This window comes from Chiloscyllium punctatum, chromosome 5, assembly GCF_047496795.1.
Source record: "Chiloscyllium punctatum isolate Juve2018m chromosome 5, sChiPun1.3, whole genome shotgun sequence".
Taxonomy (NCBI): Eukaryota; Metazoa; Chordata; class Chondrichthyes; order Orectolobiformes; family Hemiscylliidae; genus Chiloscyllium; species Chiloscyllium punctatum.
The window spans coordinates 110,731,934-110,756,547 of NC_092743.1; the positions used below are offsets into that span (position 1 = coordinate 110,731,934).

General features: G+C 40.0%; 1 protein-coding gene across 4 annotated transcripts in view; it reads left to right on the plus strand.

Moving 5' to 3' along the window:
* LOC140477346 (dual specificity calcium/calmodulin-dependent 3',5'-cyclic nucleotide phosphodiesterase 1A-like) overlaps positions 1-24,614 on the plus strand; it is a 647,210-nt gene that overhangs the window by 590,582 nt on the left and 32,014 nt on the right. For 2 of the 4 annotated variants that reach the window (XM_072571037.1, XM_072571038.1), the window contains exon 17: positions 6,532-6,600. The exons of the other annotated variants lie outside the window; for them this stretch is intronic. In XM_072571037.1, coding sequence (XP_072427138.1) covers positions 6,532-6,600 — 69 coding nt within the window. The remainder of the gene's footprint in view (positions 1-6,531; positions 6,601-24,614) is intronic. 4 annotated transcript variants of the gene reach the window in all.

The window sequence follows — 24,614 nt, forward strand, 5'->3', positions numbered from 1 at the left end:
TCAAACCTTTATATTCCTGTAAAGTGCAAGTTGTCTCATAGTTGTCTTCTACAACTGGCAATGGTCTTATCCAGAAATACGGAAACTACCTCGTTAAGTGGAAATTAACTCATCCAAAAACCCTGTAACCCGACTGAAATGCTTCAAGTGATTGACTAGATATAATATTACAAATCTTATTTCAGCCTGCTTTTAACATCGGAACAGAAAATAGCAAATTGCTTCGCTAAAATCTGGTTTAGTCTGAACTACTCTCAAAAACATGGTTTCTAAAAAGAATGTTTTCCATGAAAAATGAACCAATTCAAAGTCTACAAAAATCATTTGACTTGGCCTTCAACTGCATCTGAGCACCTATGAAAAAAGGAACTCTGCCAGACAATTCGACTGTGGCAAGAACCGTTAATAAATATTGACTTACTGGACTCTGATTCACTCATGTCTAATACTCATGTCTTTTTAAAAAGTTATTTGTAATCGTAACTTCTTTCCCTTTTCTCTTTCTTTCATCTTTGCTTGTGTGTGTCACCAAAATTATCCCTTGAATTGAATGCACAAATAAATCATCTTTTTGTTTTCTACAGAGAGTTTGTTATGGCTCATTTAGAAATGGGACTTCACAAAGAGAGGATTTTGGGGATTCACACCACAGCTTATTTCGAAAAGGGACAAGAAGTAAAATAATAAAAAAATAATAACAACCTCTGCTTATAAGAGGCTAGGGGAACAGTAAAATAATTCAGTCCACCTCTTCCTCTGTGGCACTGGTGTTAAAACAGAATGGTTCACAGTCAAAGATGTGTAATACTGTGAATTTAAGTGGATACAAAAAGTCAAGATTTTCAGGTTACATATTCCTGACCAATACTTCTTGAAAACTCTTTTTACCATGAAGTCTGATGAGTATCAGCATTACAGTTTTAATAAAAATCTGTAAATACAGGGAACAGATGAAAGATTGGTATCAACTGGTAAGCGTGCAATTCTGTAGCCTGCTTGGATTCTGGAAGCTGTCTTACCATCAGGAACATCTTAGCTGATCCAGTTTTCAAAATAAAATCAGTTATGTGAGCCTGTTAAATCAAGACATATGATGGTCAGAGGGGAAAGATGTAAAAGGGACCTAAGGGGTAACGTTTTCATGCAGGCAATGGTGTATTCATGAAATGAGCTGCCAGAGGAAGTGGTGGAGACTGGTACTGTTACAACATGTAAAAGACATCTGGATGGGTACATGAATAGGAAGAGTTTAGATGGATAGAGGAAAATGCTGGCAAATGGGATTAGACAAATTTAGGACATCTGATTGGCATGGACAGTTGGACCGAAGGGTCTGTTTCTGTCCTGTAAAACTCAATAACTCTATAACTCTATTCCGTATTGACTCTAAGAAATTTGTTGAATTTTATGAGTTCTTCTCATCAAGTTTGCAGATCTATAATCAGTTAAAATCATTCAGCTCAAATCACATAATTTACTCTGTCAACACTAAGGATCAATTTGCAGAGCTTTGCTTCTGGTGATTAGTGTCTCCAATGGAAATACTTTTCAAAGAAATGTAGAAAATAGGAGAAGGTGTATAGGCTATTTGACCCTTGAAGCCTGCTCTGCCATTCATTATGATGTGCTTGATCACTCAATTCAATTGCCAGTTCCTGTTTTTCCACCATATCCTTTGATCTTTTTAGTTTCGAATGCTATATCCAAATCCTTGTTTAAGTCATACAATGTTTTGGCCATGACTGTTTTGTGTGGTAGCAAATTCCACGGGCTTCCATTCTCCATGTGGAAAAATATCTTATTATCACAGTTCTAAATAGTTTGTCCCGTATCCTTTGACTGGGATCCTGGTTTTGGACTCCCCCTCCATTAGGAATAATCTCCTTGCATCTACCCTGTCTATTCCTGGTAGAATTCCTTGTGCTTCTGAACTCTAGCAATATAGTCCTAACAGGTTCAATCCGTCATCATACGCCAGTCCTGCCATCTCAGGAATCAGTCTGGTAAACTTTCACTGCACTTCCTCTATAGCAAGTGGGTACCTCCTCTGATAAGGAGACTAAAACTGCACACAATATTCCAGGCATGGTCTCACCAAGGTCCTGTATAATTGCAGCAAGGCATTCCTACTCCTGTACTCAAATGCTTCTGTTATGAAAGCCAACATACTATTGTCTGCTTTACCACCCGCTGCACTTGCATGCTTACCTTCAATGACGGATGTACACGAACACCCAGGTCTCATTGCATATTCTCGACTTCTCATTTATCCACATAATACTACATCTGCCATGCATTTGTCCTCTCACTCAGTATGTTCAAATCACATAGAAGCATCTCTGCACCCTCCTCACTGCTCTCTCTCCCATCCAGTTTTCTCTCATCTGCAAATTTATCATTATTATATTTAGTTCCCTCTCCAAATTATTCATATATATGTTGTGAATAACTGGGGGTCCCAGCACTAATCCCTGCATTACCCCACTAACTACTGCCTACTATCCAGAAAAAGTCCAGTTGTTTCCTGTCTGCCAATCAGGCTCTATCCATCTCAATGCAATACACTTTAATTTTACACATTTATCTCTTTTGTATGACTTTGTCAAAAGTCTTCTGAAAGTCCAAGTAAACCTCATTCACTGGCTCCCCTTCATCAACTCTATCAGTTACATTCATGAAGAACACCGATAGGTTTGTCAGTCATGATTTCTTTTATGTAACTTCAATTGAATCTCTCTGATTGTGTCATTGGTTCCCAAATGCTCAGCTTTAATTCTTTTATTAATTCTTTTACAGTGGACGGTAGCATTTTCCCCACAACACTCTGAGGTCTGACTAGTCCATAATTCCTGGTTTTCTCTCTGCCTCCTTTTTTAAATGGAGGCTTTATATTTTCTACTGTAGGAACTATTCCATGGTCTATAGTATCTTGAAAGATGACCATGAATTCATCCATTATATCGAGGGCCATTTCCTTAAATAATCTGGGATGTAGATTATCAGGGTTTGAGGATTTATTAGTCTTCAAAATTAGCTACTAACACCAGATTATCTGATCCATTCAATAAAATAATTAACTCTGAGCCAGGTCCCAAATATGCAATGTACACAGACTTGACATTGGTGCTAATATCACTTACTGTACTTCAGTGAAAGATGCATATATTGCTTATTCTTTATTTGCACCTGCATAGCTAAAAATTTTCAAATCAACATACAATAATTCATGATCCATAACTTACTGTTTTCTCAGATGATATATAGGTCTATTAAAATGGGACTCAAGAAAAGCCAAACAAACTCCAAGGTTGAGAGGATGAGAAGATGATGTTAACACAAGGGACACAGCATCTGTGACCTACAACACAATAGGAAAGCTATGTTGGGCAATGGATACCGACAATCAGAAATGCTCAGAGCATCGCAAGATGAAAGGCTGAGATAGAAATATGGCAACAGGAGTAGGCCATTCAGCCCATTGTGCCTGTTTTCACAAAGGTCACTGAAATTACAGTGATCTCCTCTCCAGGTCAGGAGCATAGCATCTGGGCAATTCCTGGCCTTGCAAACTCAACCCTTACAATGTTGCCCTGAATGTTCAGATTTTTCAGATTTTCTATTGGTTGGGTGGGGGAAGGTGGTCGTGCGGAATTGTTTGGATGTCGCCAAAGGGATTGCTGGATATGGAAGTGGGCTGCAGGAAAGACCAGCACTTTGTTCCCACTGTGACAAAAACAATAAAACAAAAACAGCTGGACTCTTTACATATGTCACTCCTTTGCCTATTCACTGCCAACATGCCATTTCTAACCCTCACCCACACCCAATAGACCACCATATGCTCCATGTCAACCTATTCTGCTCTACCATCACCATGGCCTTTTATAGCCCCTATGCCATATATCCTCATGGCCCTTGATACCCTTTCCCCCAATGTATGCCCCTCTACCCACAGCATACTGATTAATAGCCCCTCGTCCTATATAGTCATAGAATCATATCGTACAGGCATATCACCAAAGTTCCATCACTATCCACATGATCCCACTTTTCTGCACTTAACCCTTGGTTTGAATGTTATGAAACTTTGAGCATTCATCGAAGCACTTTTTTAAAGATTGTGAGGTGATTGTCAAACTACCCTCTCAAGTAATGCATCCCAGATTCCCACCTAGACCTGAGTGAAAAACATTTTCCTCAAAATGCTTCTAAATCTCCTTGCTTTCACTTTACAAGTGTGCCCTCTTCTTCAACTAAAGGGAATAACTGCTTTCTGTTCAACCTCTTAGGTAAGGGGTAGATGTAGGGGTATGGGTGGGTTGCGCTTTGGCGGGGTGGTGTGGACTTGTTGGACTGAAGGGCCTGTTTCCACACTGTAAGTAATCTAATCTAATCTAATCTAATCTAATCTAATCTCTCATAATTTTATGCACTTCCAACAGGATCCCTCCTTAACCTTTCCTGCTTCAAAGGAAGCAACCCAAGCTTATCCAGCCTCTCTTCGCAGCTCTAGAATGCTCCATCCCAGACAATATCCTAGTGAATCTCCTCTGTGTCCCCTCCAGTGCAATCACACCTTTCTTTTAGTGTGATGACCAGAACTGCACACAGTACTCCAGCTGTGGTCTAACCAAAGTTCTGTACAGCTACAAAATACTTCCACGCTTTTATCATCTATGCCTCAACTGATAACCTATGCCCCTTTGTCCACCCCCACATCCCTGATACCAACTTGGTTTCAACCCATTCCAAACCACAGCGAAAATGAGGAATATAGATGCTGGAGATTAGAGTCAAGAGTGTGGTGCTGGAAAAGCACAGCAGGTTAGGCAGCATTGGAGGAGCAGGAAAATCAGTGTTTTGGTCAAAAGCCCTTCATCAGGAATAACCTTATTCCTGATGAAGGGCTTTTGCCTGAAACATCACTCTCGACTGATTCCACACCTTGTCAATATCTACCACCTTGCCCTTACATCCTCCATGTCAACTCACTCACTGGGTCGACCTCAGAACCCAGACTGTAAATCAACAGAAAACTCTCCACTGCTTGGAGCCAGACCTTGCAAAAACGAAGTTGGTTGTGATTGCTGGGGATCAATCAAAAACATTGGTGCGGGACTTTCTCAGAGTAATGCCTTTAGCTGCTTCATCAACAACCCTCCCTCTGTGATAAGGTCAGAAATGGAGATGTTCACTGATTATTGCACAGTGCTAGCTATCACTCCCAACTCCTCGGCTACTGAAGCAATCTGCAATCATTGCCATATGTGGTCATCACATCATGCATGCTTGGGTTGATGAATTGAAAGTGGCATTCACGACAGTCAAGTGTCAAGAAATGAAAATCTCAAAAAAGAGAGTATCCGACCCTTTCCCTATGGTATTACAATACTTTCGATGGTATTACAATCACTGAATCCCACACTAACAACATCCTGGCATTACTATTGACCAGAAACTGAACTGGAATGAGCCATATAAAGGCTATGACTACAGGAGCAAATGAGAAGCACTGCTGAATAACTCAACTGTTGACTCCCCTAAGACTGTGCACCATCTCCAATGTGCCAATCAGTAGTTTGATGGAGTGCCTGGATTATTACAGCTCTAACAACACTCAAGAACATCCAGCACAAAAAAGCCCACTTGGATAATCATCATTTCAAGTATTTATTTACTATCGTACCAATGTACTGTGGTAGCAGTGTGTATCATATAAATGATCAACTTTAGCGATTTGTTTCTTGAATCTTCAACACCATCCTTCCAAATTTTTGATGCTTACAACCTAGAAGGACAGATACTTGTGAACACCACTTCCCTTCCTCGCCCTGCACCTTCCTGTTCTGAGACTATATTTTCATTCCCTCCCTTTCACTGTATTATAACACTGGAACATTGACCCTTTCAGAGTAGTGGGTATACCTATAGCACATAGACAACACTTGTTCAAGAATACAGCTCAACACCACCAACACCAAAGGCAGTTGGGAACAGGCATGAAATACTGGCCTAACGAGTAATGTCCATTTAATCCGATGAATTAACTTGTAGTTTGTGGAGCATTCTAATCCATGCGGTAACCTTTAAGATCATTAGTCTGATTGCTTTGCCTGCACAATATATTATCCTAAAAATAAGCTTATGATACTGGACTAGTGATCCAAAAATCAGAAATTTAAATCCTATTATCGTGACTAACTTCAATAAATCTGGTAGTCTTCGGTCTGGCCACAGACAATAATAAAATTGCTAATTTATTACAAAATACCCACTTGTTTGCTAATGTCCTGTAGAAATCTAAACTGGCCTAGATGTAAATCTTACTTCCCTCGGATGGAATAAGCTGGCAGGGTCATCTGGTCTGCTCCTGCTCATATTTCTCATGTTGTCATGTGTTATTGGATCAAATTAATTAATTTGGAGGTTCATTGATAGGTTTTGCTATCATTTAAGTATCAGGAACCAATAATTTTCTACATGTTTAGATTCATTCCCGTAATTATATTCCATCTTCTGCTGAATCTCTAGGGAAGCTAAGCATTGTCAGTGCCGAGTCCACGGATTCCAGTCAGGAAAGGGACCAAAAGAAGGCAGGAGGTAGGTGCATGAGTTATATTCTATTGCAATACAACATAACCAACAGCTCTATAAATATATATGTAGTTTGAATGTGAATGTCAAGTACTGTGCTTCCTGCATTGTTGATACCTTGTGGCTCACATTTACTGCACTACCTCTCTTCTGATGAAGGGCTTATGCCCAAAACATCGATTCTCCTGCTCCTCGGATGCTATCTGATCTGCTGTGCTTTTCCAGCACCACACTCTCGACTCTGCACTACCTCTCTGTCAAGACAATCCTTCAGACTGACTTTTCTGACCATACCCTTTATCATCCTCTCTCAAACAGCATCTTATTCTCATGCCAGAGTTAAGCAACTAAATGTGATTCTCTGCAATAAAGCAGTGATATAAAAACAATTATGCATTGTTATTATGACCTACTTACTGTGGGATATCCGTCAGCAAAGAAGTGCAGCAATGCATGTTGCTTTATTTGATTAAGTGCACAGCATCAAATTGGCACGATTTTTCGCATTTGTCAACATTCTTCTTTAAACAAATGATGCAGATTTGAAACATTGCAATTATGTGGCAATCGCTGAAACTATCACATCATTACCTGTAATTATATATATCTTACTGCTGATGTGCACTGTAATGAATATAAATTATTTAAATACAGGATCCTTTTGTATATCTATCAGCTATTCAGGAAGTTAATGTCAAACACAAATGTCAGGTCAGCATTTTGTGCTTGGATTTTAACTCCCACAAGCACTGAAAGCTGTCTATTCTCTACAACATGAGACTCAAGCAATTGAACCCAAGTTTTAACTAGTCACTTTCCAAGTCCAATGGGAAGGTTCAGTTTCCTGGAGAAACCAAGAATTTGGATAACAGGTGTCAGGTAAGTTGTTCAGATGGGGTTTGTCAGGATATTGTAACTAGGGGAGAGGAACATGAGAGCCTCCAACGTCGTCTCAGCCTGCAAAGGAAAATTAATAAAGTTATAAATGTTTCTGAGATTGGTGACACTCTAGATTCATCTCACGTTATAAATATTCAGTTAAAATTGCAAAGTTGCATCTCTCCTTAAAATGGATGTTTCATTCACCTGTTCAAGAAAATATGTTAAAATTGCAATCCATCAGGATTATAAAAAGAAAATCACAGTGGCCATCTTAGCTACTTATCAATGGGCAGGATTAAAATCAGCCCTTTGGACTTGAGTGTAAGACTAGACAGTTGAGTTTGTGCAACTGATATTTTGAAACTGAAGGTTTTACACAAGTAACTGCACTTGACAATGAAAATAAATGCATGATGTAAAACAATCGCCATATCTCCATTTTTTTTAAATGTTCATTTCTCTTCATCTCAGACTAAGTATTCAAACTTTGGCTCTCAGTTTATACACACAATATCAGCAACGATAATTGATGAATTTGATTAGTGTGGAAACAGGCCCTTCGGCCCAACAAGTCCACACTGATCCTCCGAAGAGCATCCCATCCAGACCCATTCCCTTACACCTAACATTGCAGGCAATTTAGCATGGCCAATTCACCTAATTGGATTGTGGGAGGAAACCAGAGCACCCAGAGAAAACCCACGCAGATGTGGGGAGAATGTGCAAACTCCCTGTGCCTGTGGCGGGAATTGAACCCAGGTCTCTGGCGCGGTGAGGCAGCAGTGCTAACCACTGTGCCACCGTGTCACCCACGCACTATTGATAATTAAGGGGTGGTAGGTATAGGACAGATGTTCGGGGTAGAGTCTTTACTCAGCGAGTCGTGAGTTCATGGAATGCCCTGCCAGTAGCAGTGGTGGACTCTCCCTCTTTATGGGCATTTAAATGGGCATTGGATAGGCGTATGGAGGATAGTGGGGTAGTGTAGGTTAGGTGGGCTTGTATCGGCGCAACATCGAGGGCCAAAGGGCCTGTACTGCACTGTATTGTTCTATGTTCTATGTTCTAAGTAAATCTTTTGAGACGGAAGGGATAATTTTCAAGCAGCAATGAATACTTAGCAGAATCAACCGCGGAGAGTGACACCGTTCAATGATCAGCAATTTCGTCAGGAGAAAGCAAAATAGGATTCAGCAGCCTACCTCATTCAGAGCAATACTCACTAAGCATGTTACTCAGTCAGTTAGTTCCTGAAGGGCTAGATTGTAATTTTCCTGGTGAAAACACTGGATTTATCCCACAAGTGGAATAATCCAAGTAAAAAGAAAACGGTAGCATTTTGAAAGTCAGCTATTTCAATGAGAAATATATATGATAGAGTATTTCTGTTATTTCATGAGACATGAGCACTGCTGTCAAGACCTGCTGATGAAGTCTGGCCCAAATTGTCTTGAGAAGTTTGAAGTGAGCTACTGTTATAGTCCATCTGGTGTCATTATGCCCACAAAAGCTGTTGGAAGCGAATTTCAGGATTTTGGCCCAGCTACATTTAATGAACAGCAACTACAGTTTCAGGTCAGAGTGGTATGTGGCTTGGAATAGAATTTGCTAATGCTGAGGCTTCCATCTGTCTGCTACTCTTGTCCTTCTACAAGGTTGACAATTTGTGTGTTCAGAAGATGATGTTGTCAGAGGAGGTGTCATGGTGAGCTACCACAGTGCATCTTGTAGATGGTACACATAGCTGGCACTATGTGTCAGTGTTGGAGGGAGAGAATGTCTAAGCTGGGAGATGAAGTGCCCACGTATTCAAGATTTTGATGGTGGAGTACTCACCAATGGCAATGTTGAATTTCGTGGGGAAGAATGTTAGATTCTTTCTTGGTGGAGGTGGCACAAGGCTATCGTTCATAGATGCCATGGAGTGGACCTCCCTTTTCATAATCTTGTTCACCTATGCAAAGTGCACACATGCAGATGAGCCATTGGATTTGGGTACACAAAACATACCTGAGCAGCAGTGGATTCTAACCCCCTATTGTATCTCAGCTCCAATTTCTCATCTTCCCTTTTTCAAGGTTAGTGTGGAACCTTTCTTGGAGTAAACAAACAAACACTCCTGATACTATGTAACAGGATTTTTATAATTACTCTGCTATTATATTGAAGTGTATCAGTCAACTGTGGCTTCATTTTCAACTGAAGTACAAGGCTGTGGCATTGGTGACTCGGAAAAATAAAGTTTCAGCCACTATACTGTCAAAACATAATTTTACTCCTACTCCAGCATTTAATTTGAAATCTGTTTTCTAGCTATTGATCATTATTCATGGACACTGGTTGAACTAACCAATCTCCCTTTAAATTTTTGAATTAGTTTGGAAATTTTCTCTGCAGCAAACCATTTGAAAATGCCCCCTTCTCTCCCAGGATTCTGCATTGCACTCTGCATTGATGTTTGAGCAAACCTGATGCCAGTAATCATGATTTGGAAATGTTTGCTATAAATTCTGTGTTACGATCGAGCCCTCCACAATCACCTGATGAAGGAGCGTCGCTCCGAAAACTACTGTCCTTCCAATTAAACCTGTTGGACTATAACCTGGTGTTGTGTGGTTTTTAACCTGATGCCAGTAAGGTATTTTCCTGTTACACTGTCAACCTGGAGCAATGGCAGTGACTGTGACCTCTGCCTTTCTGCTCGGATTTGGTGCAGATACTCTCGGAGTTCTTGTCTCTATATGCTTAGCTGCCACCCAATAGAAATTTGCTGCAGAGTTGAAAGTAGCCATGCAGACCTTCCCCATGTCAATGAGAGACTCGCTTTGAAATGCTAACTATGAGTAAAAGGCTGGAATGAACCTCCGTAAATTTAGCAGTTTCCTCATCAATCCCTTGTCCTCCTATAATGTTTTTGGTATAGCAGCTGATTGTATTCAGGAGCACACTGATGTGATCCTTCTACGTAAGTCTGGAAGTGCCCATGGATTGATGGAATTGACACCAGGGCTTGGATGGAGACTAGGCGTTCACCATCTTTCTGTGCACTTCTAGTTTGAATGTCACAGGACCCTGATAATGGTGATTTGCTCTGATCACTGCTGCATTTGTACTTGAATGCATTGTATTGGGTTGATGGCTTTTCACTTGCCTGCCTTTATCAGCATCAGTTGAGATCTCTCTTAGATGACTCACAGACTGCACAGTAAGAGAGTCACCAACTCTAAATTTCATGTCTGGGTTCTGATTACTTTAAGAGACGATGTGTTGTGACTAAAATGAGGTCAGCCAGGTGGAGCTCATAGAAAATGAGTTCCCTGATTGGGTCTGTTAATCTGTTCCAATTGGGAAGCCCTGGCAGACAGATAAAAAGAGGAGCATCTAACATCCTGTTCACTCAGAGCTGGCTCTAAGGGAGCAGGACTCTCTACTTGTAAATGAAGGGTGACATGGTGATGGGATATTGGCCTCTGTGAAGTTATTTCATGATGAATGTCCAACACGCTCATGAAAACTGCTAAAAATCTTAATTATTTATACTGTGTACCAAGACATCATTGAAACGGATTTCACTGACTTTTCCTCCATCAGGTCCCAGTACCATGTGATCTGCCACCGGGTGAGCGGCACGGTGGCACAGTGGTTAGCACTGCTGCCTCACAGTGCCGGAGACCCGGGTTCAATTCCCACCTCAGGCGACTGACTGTGTGGAGTTTAAACGTTCTCCCCGTGTCTGCGTGGGTTTCCTCCGGGTGCTCCGGTTTCCTCCCACAGTCCAAAGATGTGCAGGTCAGGTGAATTGGCCATGCTAAATTGCCCATAGTGTTAGGTAAGGGGTAAATGTAGGGGTATGGGTGGGTTGCGCTTCGGTGGGTCAGTGTGGACTTGTTGGGCTGAAGGGCCTGTTTCCACACTGTAATGTAATGTAATCTAATAATGCAGTCTGGCCATTAGTATGCAGCTTTTCTCCATTACTCTTTACCTATGAATGCCAAATGTTACATATACTTGAAGTTCCACAGAGAAGACTCAGCATTACTGGCTAGAGAAACAGTTAACCCTTAAAATTAACTTTTTCTCTCACTCAGTAAATTTCCAAACTCATACTCCAATATTGGATAAACTCAGTGACAGTTATGTTCTTTGTGCTCCCTTATAAGCTTCTGACTTGGAATAATATCACTCACTGAGGCTCCATCGAAAACCTGGAACTCCCTTCCTCACACTCTGGTTGGACTTGGACCACCCAGAATGCAATGGGCCAAGAGGCAGTTTACCTTGACATTGTCATGCAGGTAAAGAGTCATTGAGCATTGAAACAAACCTGTTGGTCCAACCAGTCCATGCTGACTGTGAGCCTAAACTAAACTAGTCCCACCTGCCTGCAGTTGGCCCATATCCCTCCAGGCCTTTCTTATTCATGAACCTATCCAAATGTCTTTTAAATGTTGTAACTGTACCTGCATCCACCACTTCCTTTGGAAGTTCATTCCCCACACATGAACCACTCTGTGTAAAAAATTTGCCTTTCATGTCACTTTTAAAACTCCCTCCTCTAATCTTAAAAATATACCCCCTAGTTTTTAACTCTCCCACCCTAGAGAAAAGACCATTGTCATTCATCTTAACCATGCTCCTCATGATTTTATAAACCACAATAAGGTCATCCTTCAACCTCCTATGCTCCAGTGAAAAAAGCCTCAGCCTTTCAAGTCATTTTTATATTGCAAATACTCCATTCCCAGTAACAACCTGGTAAATCTTTTTTTGAACCCCCTCCAGTTTATTAGTATCCTTCCTTACAACAGGGTGACCAGAACTGAACACAATACTCCAGAAAGGGCCTCACCAACATCCTGTACAACTTCAACATGATATCCTAACTCCAAACTGAACAATGAAGATGAGCATGTAAAATGCCTTCCTAACCATCCTGTCCACATGTGATGCAAACTTCAATGAATTATGTATCTGAACCCTTAGTTCTTTCTGTTCTGCAACACTACCCAGGACCCTACCATTAATTGTTTAAGTCTTGTCCTAGTTTGGATTACCAAAATGTAATACCTCACATTTATCCAAATTAAACTCTATCTGCCTCTCATCAGCCCATTGACCCAGTTGATCAAGATCAGTTTAATTAACATTGGACAACATATGTTGGCCAAGCCAGCGATTCTCACATCAAAGCAGAAATAGAAAAAGAAGCTTTGTCATATCCTGAAGATCTAATGAAATTCTAAATAATTACACCATCTAATGCTATCATCCCTGCCCCAATCACAGTTTGCTGAGTAAAATCTAGCTGACACTCTGACTATATGAAATATTGTTCATGTTAGTAACGTGTTTATGGAGAATAAAAACACACCATGGAGCATAGGAAGTTGAAGGATAACCTTATTGAGGTTTATAAAATCATGAGGTGCATGGTTAAGGTGAATGACAATGGTCTTTTCTCTAGGGTGGGAGAGTTATAAACTAGGGGGTATATTTTTAAGGTAAAACTATTGGGATAAATTTTCATCCTGAGGCAGGTTTGGAGGCAGAAGTTACAACTATTTGATGTTACCAGAAAACATAGCAATGTGCTGGCATGTTCCTGCCCCTGACTTGTTTTCAAAGAGATTGTTTCTGGAAGGGTGGCAACTATTGACTCACCAATGGCAAGGCCTGATGGTCCAGGTTATAGTCTAACAGGTTTATTTGGAAGCACTAACTTTTGGAGCGCTGCTCCTTCATCAGTTGGTTGTGGAGCAGGACCATAAGACACAGAATTTATTACAAAAGATTACAGTGTCATGCAACTAAAATGATACATTGAACAAACCAAGATTGCTGTCAAGTCTTTCATCTTTTAGTATGGGTTGCAGGTTTCGGTTCATTCATATGTAAATCCCAGAATTTCTTGTACGTCACATTCTTGAGCTAACATACAGTTTTATAAAAAAGGTTGTCATCTTAGCTCATATAATTCATTAAAGGGGTGAGGTTAGAGTCTGTCTCTATCGCAATCTTGAGTCAGACTGGTTCTATTTCCAAAGTAGGAATTTATATTACATGGATTGAATGCCTGCATTGACTGCCTGCGAATTGTGTGCTTTTTCAGCAAAATAAAGTGTATCTGCAAACATAATTCTGCAATGCAAATTCACCCCATAGACTTATATGTGTCTCTTTGTGTGCATGAGAGAGAGAGTGTGAGTGTGTGCATGTGAATGTGTGCGTGAGTGTGCATGAGAGTGTGTGTTTACATGTGTGCATGATTAGTAAAGTGTGTGTGTGTGTGTGAGAGAGAGAGTGAGAGTCTGATGGAGTATAAGCCTGTGAGAGGGTGTGCGCATGACTGCATGTGTGTGTCTGCTTGTGTATGTGTATGAGAGAAAGAGTGTATAGTGTAATGGGGTCACCTGTATTGTGAAAAGAGCCCAAGGTCCCAGTTGATGCCATCCTCATGGGTTCCAAACTTGGCTATCAGCCTCTGTTCGGCCACTCTACATTGTTGAATATCCCGAAGTCCGCCTTAGAGGATGGTCACCTGAATATCCGAGGTCTAATGTCCCTGACAGTTGAAGTGTTCCCTGATTGGGATGGAACACCCCTGTCTGATGATTGTTGTGTGGTGTCCATTCATCCATTGTCATAGCATCTGCTTGGTCTCGCCAATGTACCATGCCTCAGGGCATCCTTTCCTGCAGCATATGAGACAGACAACATTGGCCACATGAGTACCTGTCGCATACATGGTAGTATCCATGTTGACACTCTGACACGTCTTGCAGTGGTTGCCATGACAGGGTTGTAAGGTGTTGTGGACCATGTTGTCCTGAAGGCTGGGCAGTTTGCTGTGAACAATAGTCTGTTTAATGTTGGTGGTTGTTTAAAGATGAGAAGTGGAGGCGTTGGAAAGGTCTTGGCGAGGTGCTCATCCTCATTGATAATGTGTTGCAGGCTGCGAAGAACATGGCATAGGTTTTCCATTCCTGAGGAGTACTGAACAACGAAGGCTATGCTATCTGTTGCAACTTGTGTCTGTCCCCTGAGGAGGTCATTACAGTTTCTCACTGTGGCACATCAGAACTGGCGATCGATTTTCTTGGAGATCCTCTCTACTTTGAGCCAGCAGTTAGCGGTGTCGATGGTAGCTATGATGTGCAGGAGCATGTATTGGACTGTGGTGGACAAAGTTAAAAATCACACAACACCAGGTTTATTTGGAAGCACTAGCTTTTGGAACACTGCTCCTTCCTCAGGTAGCTGTGGACCAGGATCATAAGGCACAGAATTTATAACAAAAGATTACAGTGTCACGCAACTGAAATGAGAGGCTATGACAACGAATGAATGGACACTGTGCAACAATCACCAGATAGGGATATTCCCTCCCAGTCAGGGAACAGCGGTCAGGGATATTCGGCCTCAGACTTTCGGGTGACCATCCTCTGAGGTGAACTTTGGGATACACAGCAACGCACAGTGGTCGAGAAGAGGCTGATAGCCAATTTCAGAACCCATGAGGATAGCCTCAACTGGGACCTTGGGTTCATGACACATGACAGGTGACCCCCACTATACTATACACTAACACACACACGCACAGATACACACACACTTTTACATATTCTTACACACATTCATGCAGACCCTTTCCCAAACACACGTTGTCTCTCATACACACACACACACGTATACCTCCCACACTCACACCCAAGCACACACCCTCTCACAGGCTTATACTCCATCACACTCACACACACATTTTACCAAGCACGCACATGCGTAAACACATACTCTCTCACACACGTTCACGCTCACAGGCACACACTCACACTCTCCCATGCACACACACACACACACACACATATAAGTCTAACGGGTGAATTTGCATTTGCAGAATTATATTTGCAGATTCATTCTATTTTCTCAATCCATGTAATATCTTATGAATTCCTACTTTGGAAATAGAACCAGTCTGACTCAAGATTGGGATACAGGTTTTTTTCTAGGTTTTTCAATGCAGAGAAACCTCGATTATCTGAACGAAATGGGCAGGCACTATTTCGTTCAGATAATCGATTATTCAGATAATCAATTTTACCTTAAACAAATGAAGCCATACTAATCTAACGCTGTGATCTACCAGAGAATTTGTTTAAGTCTATAATTTTAATGAGTCTACCATTTAAACAAACTAATCCTTGCAGTCTGCAAATTACAGGTTAAAATGAGAAGGATTTACCATCACATAATACTGTATATCAAATCCCAGCTTTAAACAAGGTCCCAAGCAGCTTGTATGATTGTAAGAGCATTTATCAGTTTCTGGGAACTCAGTCTCGCGATAAAAGATGGAAGTGCGTCCTCACACATGCGTATACGTTCTCAGCCTTTGTTTTAATGAATGGCCTGATAAAGTGAGGGGAATACAGTACTGTAAAACACTTACTTTTGTAAAGGGCTGTGTAACAACCCTTACCTAAACAATATCCAGTCATTGATGCTTGAGCTGCTTGTGTTTCTTTGTTTTTGCCAGTGTTTTCACATGTTCTTCAATACAGGTATATCAAATACACTTACCTCTTTGATGTAATGTTTTTGTGGATCTTGAAATCTATTTCGGATAATCCAAAATTTAGATAATCGGTATTCGGATAATCGAATTTCCTCAGTATATCATTTCAGTTGCATGACACTGTAATCTTTTGCTATAAATTCTGTTTCTTATGATCCTGCTTCACAGGTATCTGATGAAGGAGGAGCGCTTCAAAAGCTAATGCTTCCAAATAAACCTGTTGGACTATAACCTGGTGTTATGTGATTTTTAACTTTGTCCATCCCAGTTCAACAGTGACTCCTCCACATCATGGTCCGATATGGTAGTGTAAAACTACCTGGTAGTCCAATGCAAAGGGACTATTAAACAAGACATAGTTCCTTGTTTTGTAGCAATCAGATACAAGTTGCGCTCCAGCGATAAACATTGTTGCAAGACTATGAGAGAGATCGCAAGTTAGGTCTTACTCTTTCAAGATCCAAACCTGCTCCCTACCACCCCAGCCAATGTGACATCATCATATCAGGTGGTGGTTAATGCACTCCTTAGTATTGATGCTTTGATACTCTTACACACTCATACCACAATATGGAATTTCCAGACTATGAATGGTCCTGAATGTGCCTAGAATCTCAAAGTAGAATGATGGCAGCCTCAGCAGCAGTTCAGGGTTAGGTAAGGAATAAGAGGTGTATTCTGAAATCCAGCACAGAATTGATATACTACCCTGCAAGGATCACAGCGGTAGTGGGATTCCCACTGTACACTGATGGACTGGCAGCTTTGAATATAGTATATTTTGTAAGATTTCCATGTTTTCGGGGGTGCTTCCATCATGAGATGCCTTTGCATTCTCCTATCGAAAACTAACAAGTCCATCTCTCCCTGTGGGGCTGCTGGACACAGAACCATGGGTACACTCTTTGGCACTTTGAGTTGTGGAGCTCACCCACCATATTTAATTGGATCATGTTCTCAGAGGCCAACTCTTCACAACCATCCTTCACAATTGAGGCACATACAATTCTGAATTTCATGCCAGAAAAAAATGAATAAATTATCAGTTGAGTGACACCTTAGGGAAAAGAGGAAACATATGATCTAGTAATGGGTTGGCACAGTGGCTCAATGGTTAGCACTGCTGCCTCACAGCACCAGGGACCCAGATTCACTTCCCATCTCAGGTGTCTGTGTAGAGTTTACACATTCTCCCTGTGTTTGCATGTGCTTCCTCCCACAATCCAAAGATGTGCAGGTCAGGTGAATTGGCCATGCTAAATTGCCCATAGTGTTAGGTGCATTAGTCAGAGATAAATATATGGTAGGGGAATAGGTCTGGGTGGTTTACTCTTTGGAGAGTTGGTGTGGAATTGGGCCAAAGGAGCTGTTTCCATACTGTAGGGAATCTAATCTAATGCTCATTGTTCAGAAATTCTAGAAACATAGAAGGTAGTAATTTAGATAAGGCTGAGAGTGAGAATAAGGAGTTTCAAACTAGTTTAGTTTGGGATTATGTTCAGCTTGGACTGGATAGACAGAAGGGTCTGCTCCCGTGCTGTATGACTCGATGACTCTATAACAATGACTAGTAATGGGATAAAAAAAAACAGATCACCAAAACTGTCCTGTGAATTGGTTTTGAAGGAATGAAAACTGTTCAACGCTTAGTGAAGGTGATGCCCAGTTGGTTTAGTGGTTGGGTTGTCTGTCCCATCTGCCAAGATACTAGCAATATTAGACATTATATCCTCTGACTACGTTCATAGTATGGGGTGGTACAGTGGCTCAGTGGAGTTTGCACATTCTCCCTGTGTCTGCGTGGGTTTCTTCCGGGTGCTCCGGTTTCCTCCCACATTCCAAAGATGTGTAGGTCAGGTGAATTGGCCATGCTAAATTGCCCATAGTGTTAGGTGCATTAGTCAGAGGGAAACGGGTCTGGGTGGGTTACTCTTCGGAAGGTCGGTGGGGACTGGTTGGGCCAAAGGGCCTGTTTCCACACTTTAGGGAATCTAATCTTAAAAAAAATGCCCATCATTGAATAATGTGTCGGGTACACATTGGGGATACGTGTTATAAGGAGCTGCTTCAGTGGGTTACTTTAGAGGTGGCATCTTCATGGAACTGCACTGCATGTCAGTAGATGGAAAGAAGGCTGTTATGTGTGGCAAATTTCCTTGGACTATTGTATAACCTCTACTATTTTCTATCTCTTGGATCATTATTTCCAATGCCTCATGCTCTCGTATACTTTGGACACTTGGAGACAAAACCTGTTTCAAACATTTTCAGCTGAGCCTCCGAGATAAATTTGCTGTTTTTCCAACAGAAGGTTTCTCATGACAAATATTGAATCAGGGTCAATTATTTAGAAACTATGATTGTATTTGATAAGGAAAGCATCTCAAAGCTCTGCGTGTCACATGTCACACCAGTTCAATGTAAAAATGAATGATGAACACCTGCTTGGATCTCAGGTCAAACATTATTGTACGGATCTACTGATAGTTAGTATTGAAAATCCTGAAAATGATCTAATTAGCTATTGAATAATCCTTGCAGTTCTCTTAATATCACATAAATTAGTAAACTTTGAACAACTCTCTCATATACCTCTCGCGTTTGGTTGAGTGGAGTTGTTAATAAAGAATTTGCACTTTGTCACAGCTTTTATGACCTCAGGATATCTGGAAGTGCTTTGTGGATGATGAAGTACATTTGAAGTGCAGTCACTGTTATAATTATATAGCCAATTTGTGGACATCAAGATCCCATTAACAACAATAAGACAAGTGATTGTTATTTGTTTCAGAGTTATTAGTTGAAGTATTGATCTTTGTCAGGACACAAAGAGAACATTTTTGTTGTGAAACACAAAGCAGAACTTTGATTCAACATCTTATTTGCAATAAATAAAAACAAAAATTAGTGGAGAAACTCAGTAGTTCAGGCAGCATCTGTTGAGAGAGAAACAGAGTTAATGCTTTGAGTCCAACGACACTTGGATTAACTCTGTTTCTCTCTCCATAGATGCTGCCAAACCTGCAGAGGTTCTCCAGAAATGTCTGTTTGTGTTTGCTTCAGATCTCCAGCATCTGCAGTTCTTTGTTTTATCTCATTTGTAATAAATTATTCCATGTTCAATCAATTAAGTGAGGATCATTTGCTTAAAAAGTATTGGCACTGAGTACTAGGTATGAGTAAAATCAGTGGTTTGATCCAATGCCAGGTCCTGGTGTCAGTTGTGGCTCAGTTGTCGTCCACTTGCCTATGAGTCAGAAGCTAAGAGACTGAGTAAATTGTGCTCATACTCTCCAAAACTTAGAACAAAGAGAGAAGATCTCATAGAAACATACAAGGTGCTATAGAGGCTTGGAGGAATTGGCAGAGAGATTGTTACCTTAGACATTCAAGGAATATGTGGGAAAGATAGGAAGTTAGAGTTAGAGATCTGCAGCATAGAAAAAGATCCTTAAGCCCATCATGTCCATACTGGTCAAAAATCCATCTAATTATTTTCATCCCATTTCCAGCATGTGGCCTATTGCCTTGCACGAAGGTTAGCCGTAATCGCATCGAATTACTGGAGCAGATTCCAGTGGCCAGCTGTTCAACTGCTACTTTTTCATTGCCATTGTTATATCACTCCTCTTCACAGCCTACTTTTTAATGTATGTTTTAAATACCCTTTTCAAATCTCTCCCTTTTTTCGCTTGTGATCAATTTTACAAATTTTTCGTTTGTTAAAGGTGTGGAATGAATGAAAAACTGTAATTTGAAAATTCAGAGCTTTATTCTGTCAAAACAATACAGACTCTAAGACAGTAAAGTGCAAGTGTTCAAAGTTAAGAAAGAATGGAAATCATAATTAGAATATTTCCAAATACTTGAAGGATTGAGAAAAAGGTCTGTAGAAACAAAATTAACATAGAGTTAAAACAGAACAAGGTAAGTTTCTTTACATAGAAAATTTTATGATGACTTCCAGTGTTAGTAGTTGAAATAGAAACTCTATCAGTATTGGACTGGATTGGTGGATAAAGGAAATGGGTTTGCAAAGAATTAGGAACAGGACAGTAAATATCAAAATGATTTGATTATGTGGAAAGTACATGTTAGTATGCTCTATTTGAATGAGTTCTTTCATATTAGCAACGGAAGCTCATTAACCTGCATTCGGTTATTTGATTTTAGAGAGAAAGCAGATATGTATAATAAATGGTCATTTAGAATATATAAGCTGGATAGTCAGTCTGTTTCCATTATTTAAATGATATCAAAATGCTGAGCAGAAAACAGAAACTGACTCTGTATTTGCTTTTATTTATAATTAATCCTCAGCAATAAAAGTATGTCACAGTAATTTAGGCAACCCAAGTAAGTGAACATAATAAGATAAAATGTACATAATGAGAAACAACTGAGAATCGACTGAGAAACATAGCAAATAATAAAGTATAGTAGGAAGAGTATGGTTTTATTCTGAGTTCACATATCACATATTCTCAGACTTGATGAGAATATGGATTGGATTATAGGCCACAGTATTAGTTTGCCCAAATTATGACTGCTACATTCCTGTTTGAAAGAGTGGATCAATCTCAGGGCAAGTCTCAGTGCCAGAGTGATTACTGAACTTATCCGTGCTCCATTGCACTGACTGCACAGCTTTCATACATTTTACAATGTACCATCACTTTTCATCAGCCTTCTTCTGTTGCTTGACCAACCAATGTATTCATTTGAATGCTTTGCAATATTGTTACGACTGAGGCAGTAAGATGAGTTCCACTGCTCCATGGGTCACAAAATTAAATGTTATACCCTTTCACGAATTTGGCCAATTACATAGTGCATCTATATTAGGTTTATAATTACAAGATCCATCAACCAGGTAACTTTAATAAACACTAAAGTTATTGTGATGTAAAACCAACTAGTACAGTTTGAAATATTGAAGTATGAACATCTGCCGCACATATACGCACACCATCCTGATTTTAAAGAAGTCATATTGGACTGAAATGTTAACTCTGCATGCTGCGATCACCTCAATCTGTAGGCAGTACAAAGTTGGCATGCCACTTGCATCACATTCAGGAGGAGTAGGGTAATTACATTCTGAGGATTGTTAGTGTTCCTACGTTTGAGCCAGGAGACCTGGGTTCAAACCCCACTTGCTTCAGAGGTTTTAATAAAATCTCTGAATGGATTGATTAGAAAATATCTTAATTGTGTTCTGATCCCTGAGCCTGTTATCATAGGCCATCAAATATAATTCCCTCCTTTTTACTGCTGCAACACTTTAATTAATAAAAAACATTACTCATTTTATTTTCTCTTTCCTTTCCTTCCTAAATATTTTGTACCCAGGAATACTAAGCACCTAAACATCCAATCGAAAAGAGATGCATCCCATTGCTTTCTCCCTTACAATCGGTTTTGCTATAACATGCGTTTCTTCAACGCAAATTGGCTATAACGCGATTGAAGAATTTAGACCACTATTTGTAGCGGGTGAACTTTCCTTACCTGTGTCAGCTACAGTCTGATTCCAGTCCCATTGGTTTAAATGGTGGGGCTATTATGCGATTTTCTTATAACACAGCTCACACAGGAATGGAACTATTGCATTATATCAGAACAGACTGTACTATCTATGTGCATTCACTGACATTGGAAGTAAGTCAACTTGAGCGGAAAGGGAGACACTGTCAGATGTTTGCAACAGCATATTCTATCCAATACATGCTTAGTATTTACAGAATTTTTAAATTTTTATTTCATATTTTAAGCATTTGCAGTTTATGCATTTGTTTTATAACATTTAGTGGATCATGTTATTTTAGGACTAAATGACCCATGTCCTTTGTTTTTCCAATAATTATAATTACCTTTTAATCAAGAAATTTCTGAGGTATTTTTGTGCCCTTTTCTTCTTAAAGATGGTGAACCTGTGGAATTCTTTACTTCAGAGGGCTCTTAAAGATGGGTCATTAAGTATATACAAGGCTCAGATGGGCAGATTTATAATCATTAAGGGAATTAAAGGTCACAGGAATAAGGCAGAAAATTGAAGTTCAGTGTCAGATTGGTCACAATCTCATTGAATAGTGGCGAGGACTCAACTGACCAAATGGCCTAATTCTGCTCCTACATCTTATGATCTTTTTGTGGTATGGATTATTAGTTATTTTACCATAGGTTCAAAATATGATGAGTCACACAAATTTCAGTGAATCTTTTGGACTCATGTCTTCTTTGTGTCACCTGACATGCATAGTCACCAGTTTGTGTTGCTTTTCAGTCGGCTTTTACTGCTGTACTTCAAAGTAGATTCAAATTATAAAGTCATGTGACAATCTCAGAGGTGATCTGGAGTTAAGATGTTTTATGAAGTGCCAGAAAGTTGGTTCTGGCATTGTGAATAATATGTTCCTATTATGTATATAAAGGATTAAATCAAAAATAGAGAAGATAACATGCTGAAATGTGTTCTGGGGCCAGGATAATGTGACATCATAAAAATGATTCAGGTTATTAATCTGAATCTTGAGGTGTGTATTTGTAATGTACACCAGTCATTGTTCTTTTCTAAATAACTTGGAGAAATGTAATGTACATCACACATGGAGAACTGGGAAGGATGGGAGATTCTCACTCCTCAAGGGTGCTTCAGTAGACACAGCAGGCTCCCAGTGAACTTCTTTCATATCAGAAGGGATCCAACCAGTGTAATGGCAGAAGCTCTGGCAGGTATCAGAAGACCTGTCAAGAATTGTTGAGGAACAGATTCTTTTCAGAAACCAAAAACTAATAACGATTTTAATGTGTAATGTCTGGGACAACTGAGGAGGAAATTGCTGCAAAGCATACTACTTGGCAGTTATCATTGTTTCCTGTGGTGTACCATCATACTTTGTGGGTACATAGAAAGAGATTTGAGCAATGCAGCCAGTCACTCCTGTTTTATCACTCAAGGAGATCATGACCAATGTTGGCCTGTCTCCTAGTCACTATTTTCCATATCATTTGTAAGCAAAAATCTAGCAGTCTCAGGTTTAAAAATAACAATTGATTTAGTATTAGTTGCTGTTTGGTGAAGGCTGCTCCAAACTTCTCCCACCCTTTTGTGGAATGTTTCCTAACTTCTCCCTTGACAAGTCTTTTGATTTTAGACTAAGTTCCCTCCTGCCAGAATCCTCAACCAGCAAACATAACTTTTCTTTGCCTACCCTGTCTGTTCTTCGGAATATGTTGGCAAAATTGAATAAATCACCCACAAACCTTCCAAATTCCAGAGAATGCAATCACAGATTGTGCAATCTCTCTTCAAAACTTAACACTTTGAGTTGAAGTATAATTCTGGTAAATCTATGCTGTACTCCCTCCAACACCAATGTGTAGTTCCAAAAGTGTAGTGCTAAGAACTGCATGCAGAATTCCAGGATCATCAAATCTGGATAAGCGAGGCATGACATCTAACCCCTTGTATTCTTCACTTCTTGAATAAAGGCTGTCATTCCTATTTGCCTTTTTGATTTTCTTTGTGTCAGTTAATGAGATTTTATTAAGTAATGGACCACAAGTCTCTTTAGACCTGTACTGCTTATATATTATTTGGAAAATTTCTGTTTTATTCTTTCTCGGTCCAAAGCAGACGAATTCATATTCAATAATATTCCAACCTCTTTTCCATAGTTTTGCTAATTTACATCATCTATCAATATCTCTGCAATTCTATGCTTCCACCACAGGCTAACAGTAATGTCTACCATTGTGTCATTTTCAATCTTGGCTTGGATTTGAAAAACTTCTTTTCCAGCATCTAATTTGTGAATCTAACACAGATCCCTGCATGTACTACTTGTCACATACTGCCAGTTAGAATCCTTTTACTACATTTCCATCGGCAGTATCACGGTGATCAGTTTTGAGGTTTTAATCAAAATTGACAGAAGTAAAAAATACTTAATGAAGCTAAATTTCTTGTAAATTTCTTTTCATAGTTTCTATAGCCATTCCTCCCTGTCCAGTCACCCTTCCTATTCATTGCACCATTTTCATTGTCCCAGAAGATCTGTACTACATTTTGCATATTGGTTGCTTTTTCTTTCAATCTTGTGTTATCTCTTAATTTTTGTTGCCAGTGAGAAATTTGACAAATTACTCTTGGCTCTTAGGAGAACCAACTAGTTCTGGATCCCAACCTGGAGGTGGCAGGAAGGGCAAATAATTGAGCAATTTGACCCTGGAAAGATAATCACCTCCTTTCTCAGCAAAGTTAAAAATCACACAACAGCCGATTATAGTTCATCATAGCTACCTGATGAAGGAGCGGCGCTTTGAAAGCCAGTGCTTCCAAATAAACCTGTTAGACTATAACCTGGTGTTTTGCGATTTTTAACTTTGTCCACTCCAGTCCAACACAAGCTCCTCTGCATTATGGTTTTCTCAGCAATTAAGTGCTATCTAGAAAGGACCTGAAATCATCAATTAATAACCACCCAAGGGGCTGAATTGCTACTGTCCTGATTGACTAAGAGGCAATAAAAGTGGCTACTTTCCTGATTGGGATGCGAGGGTG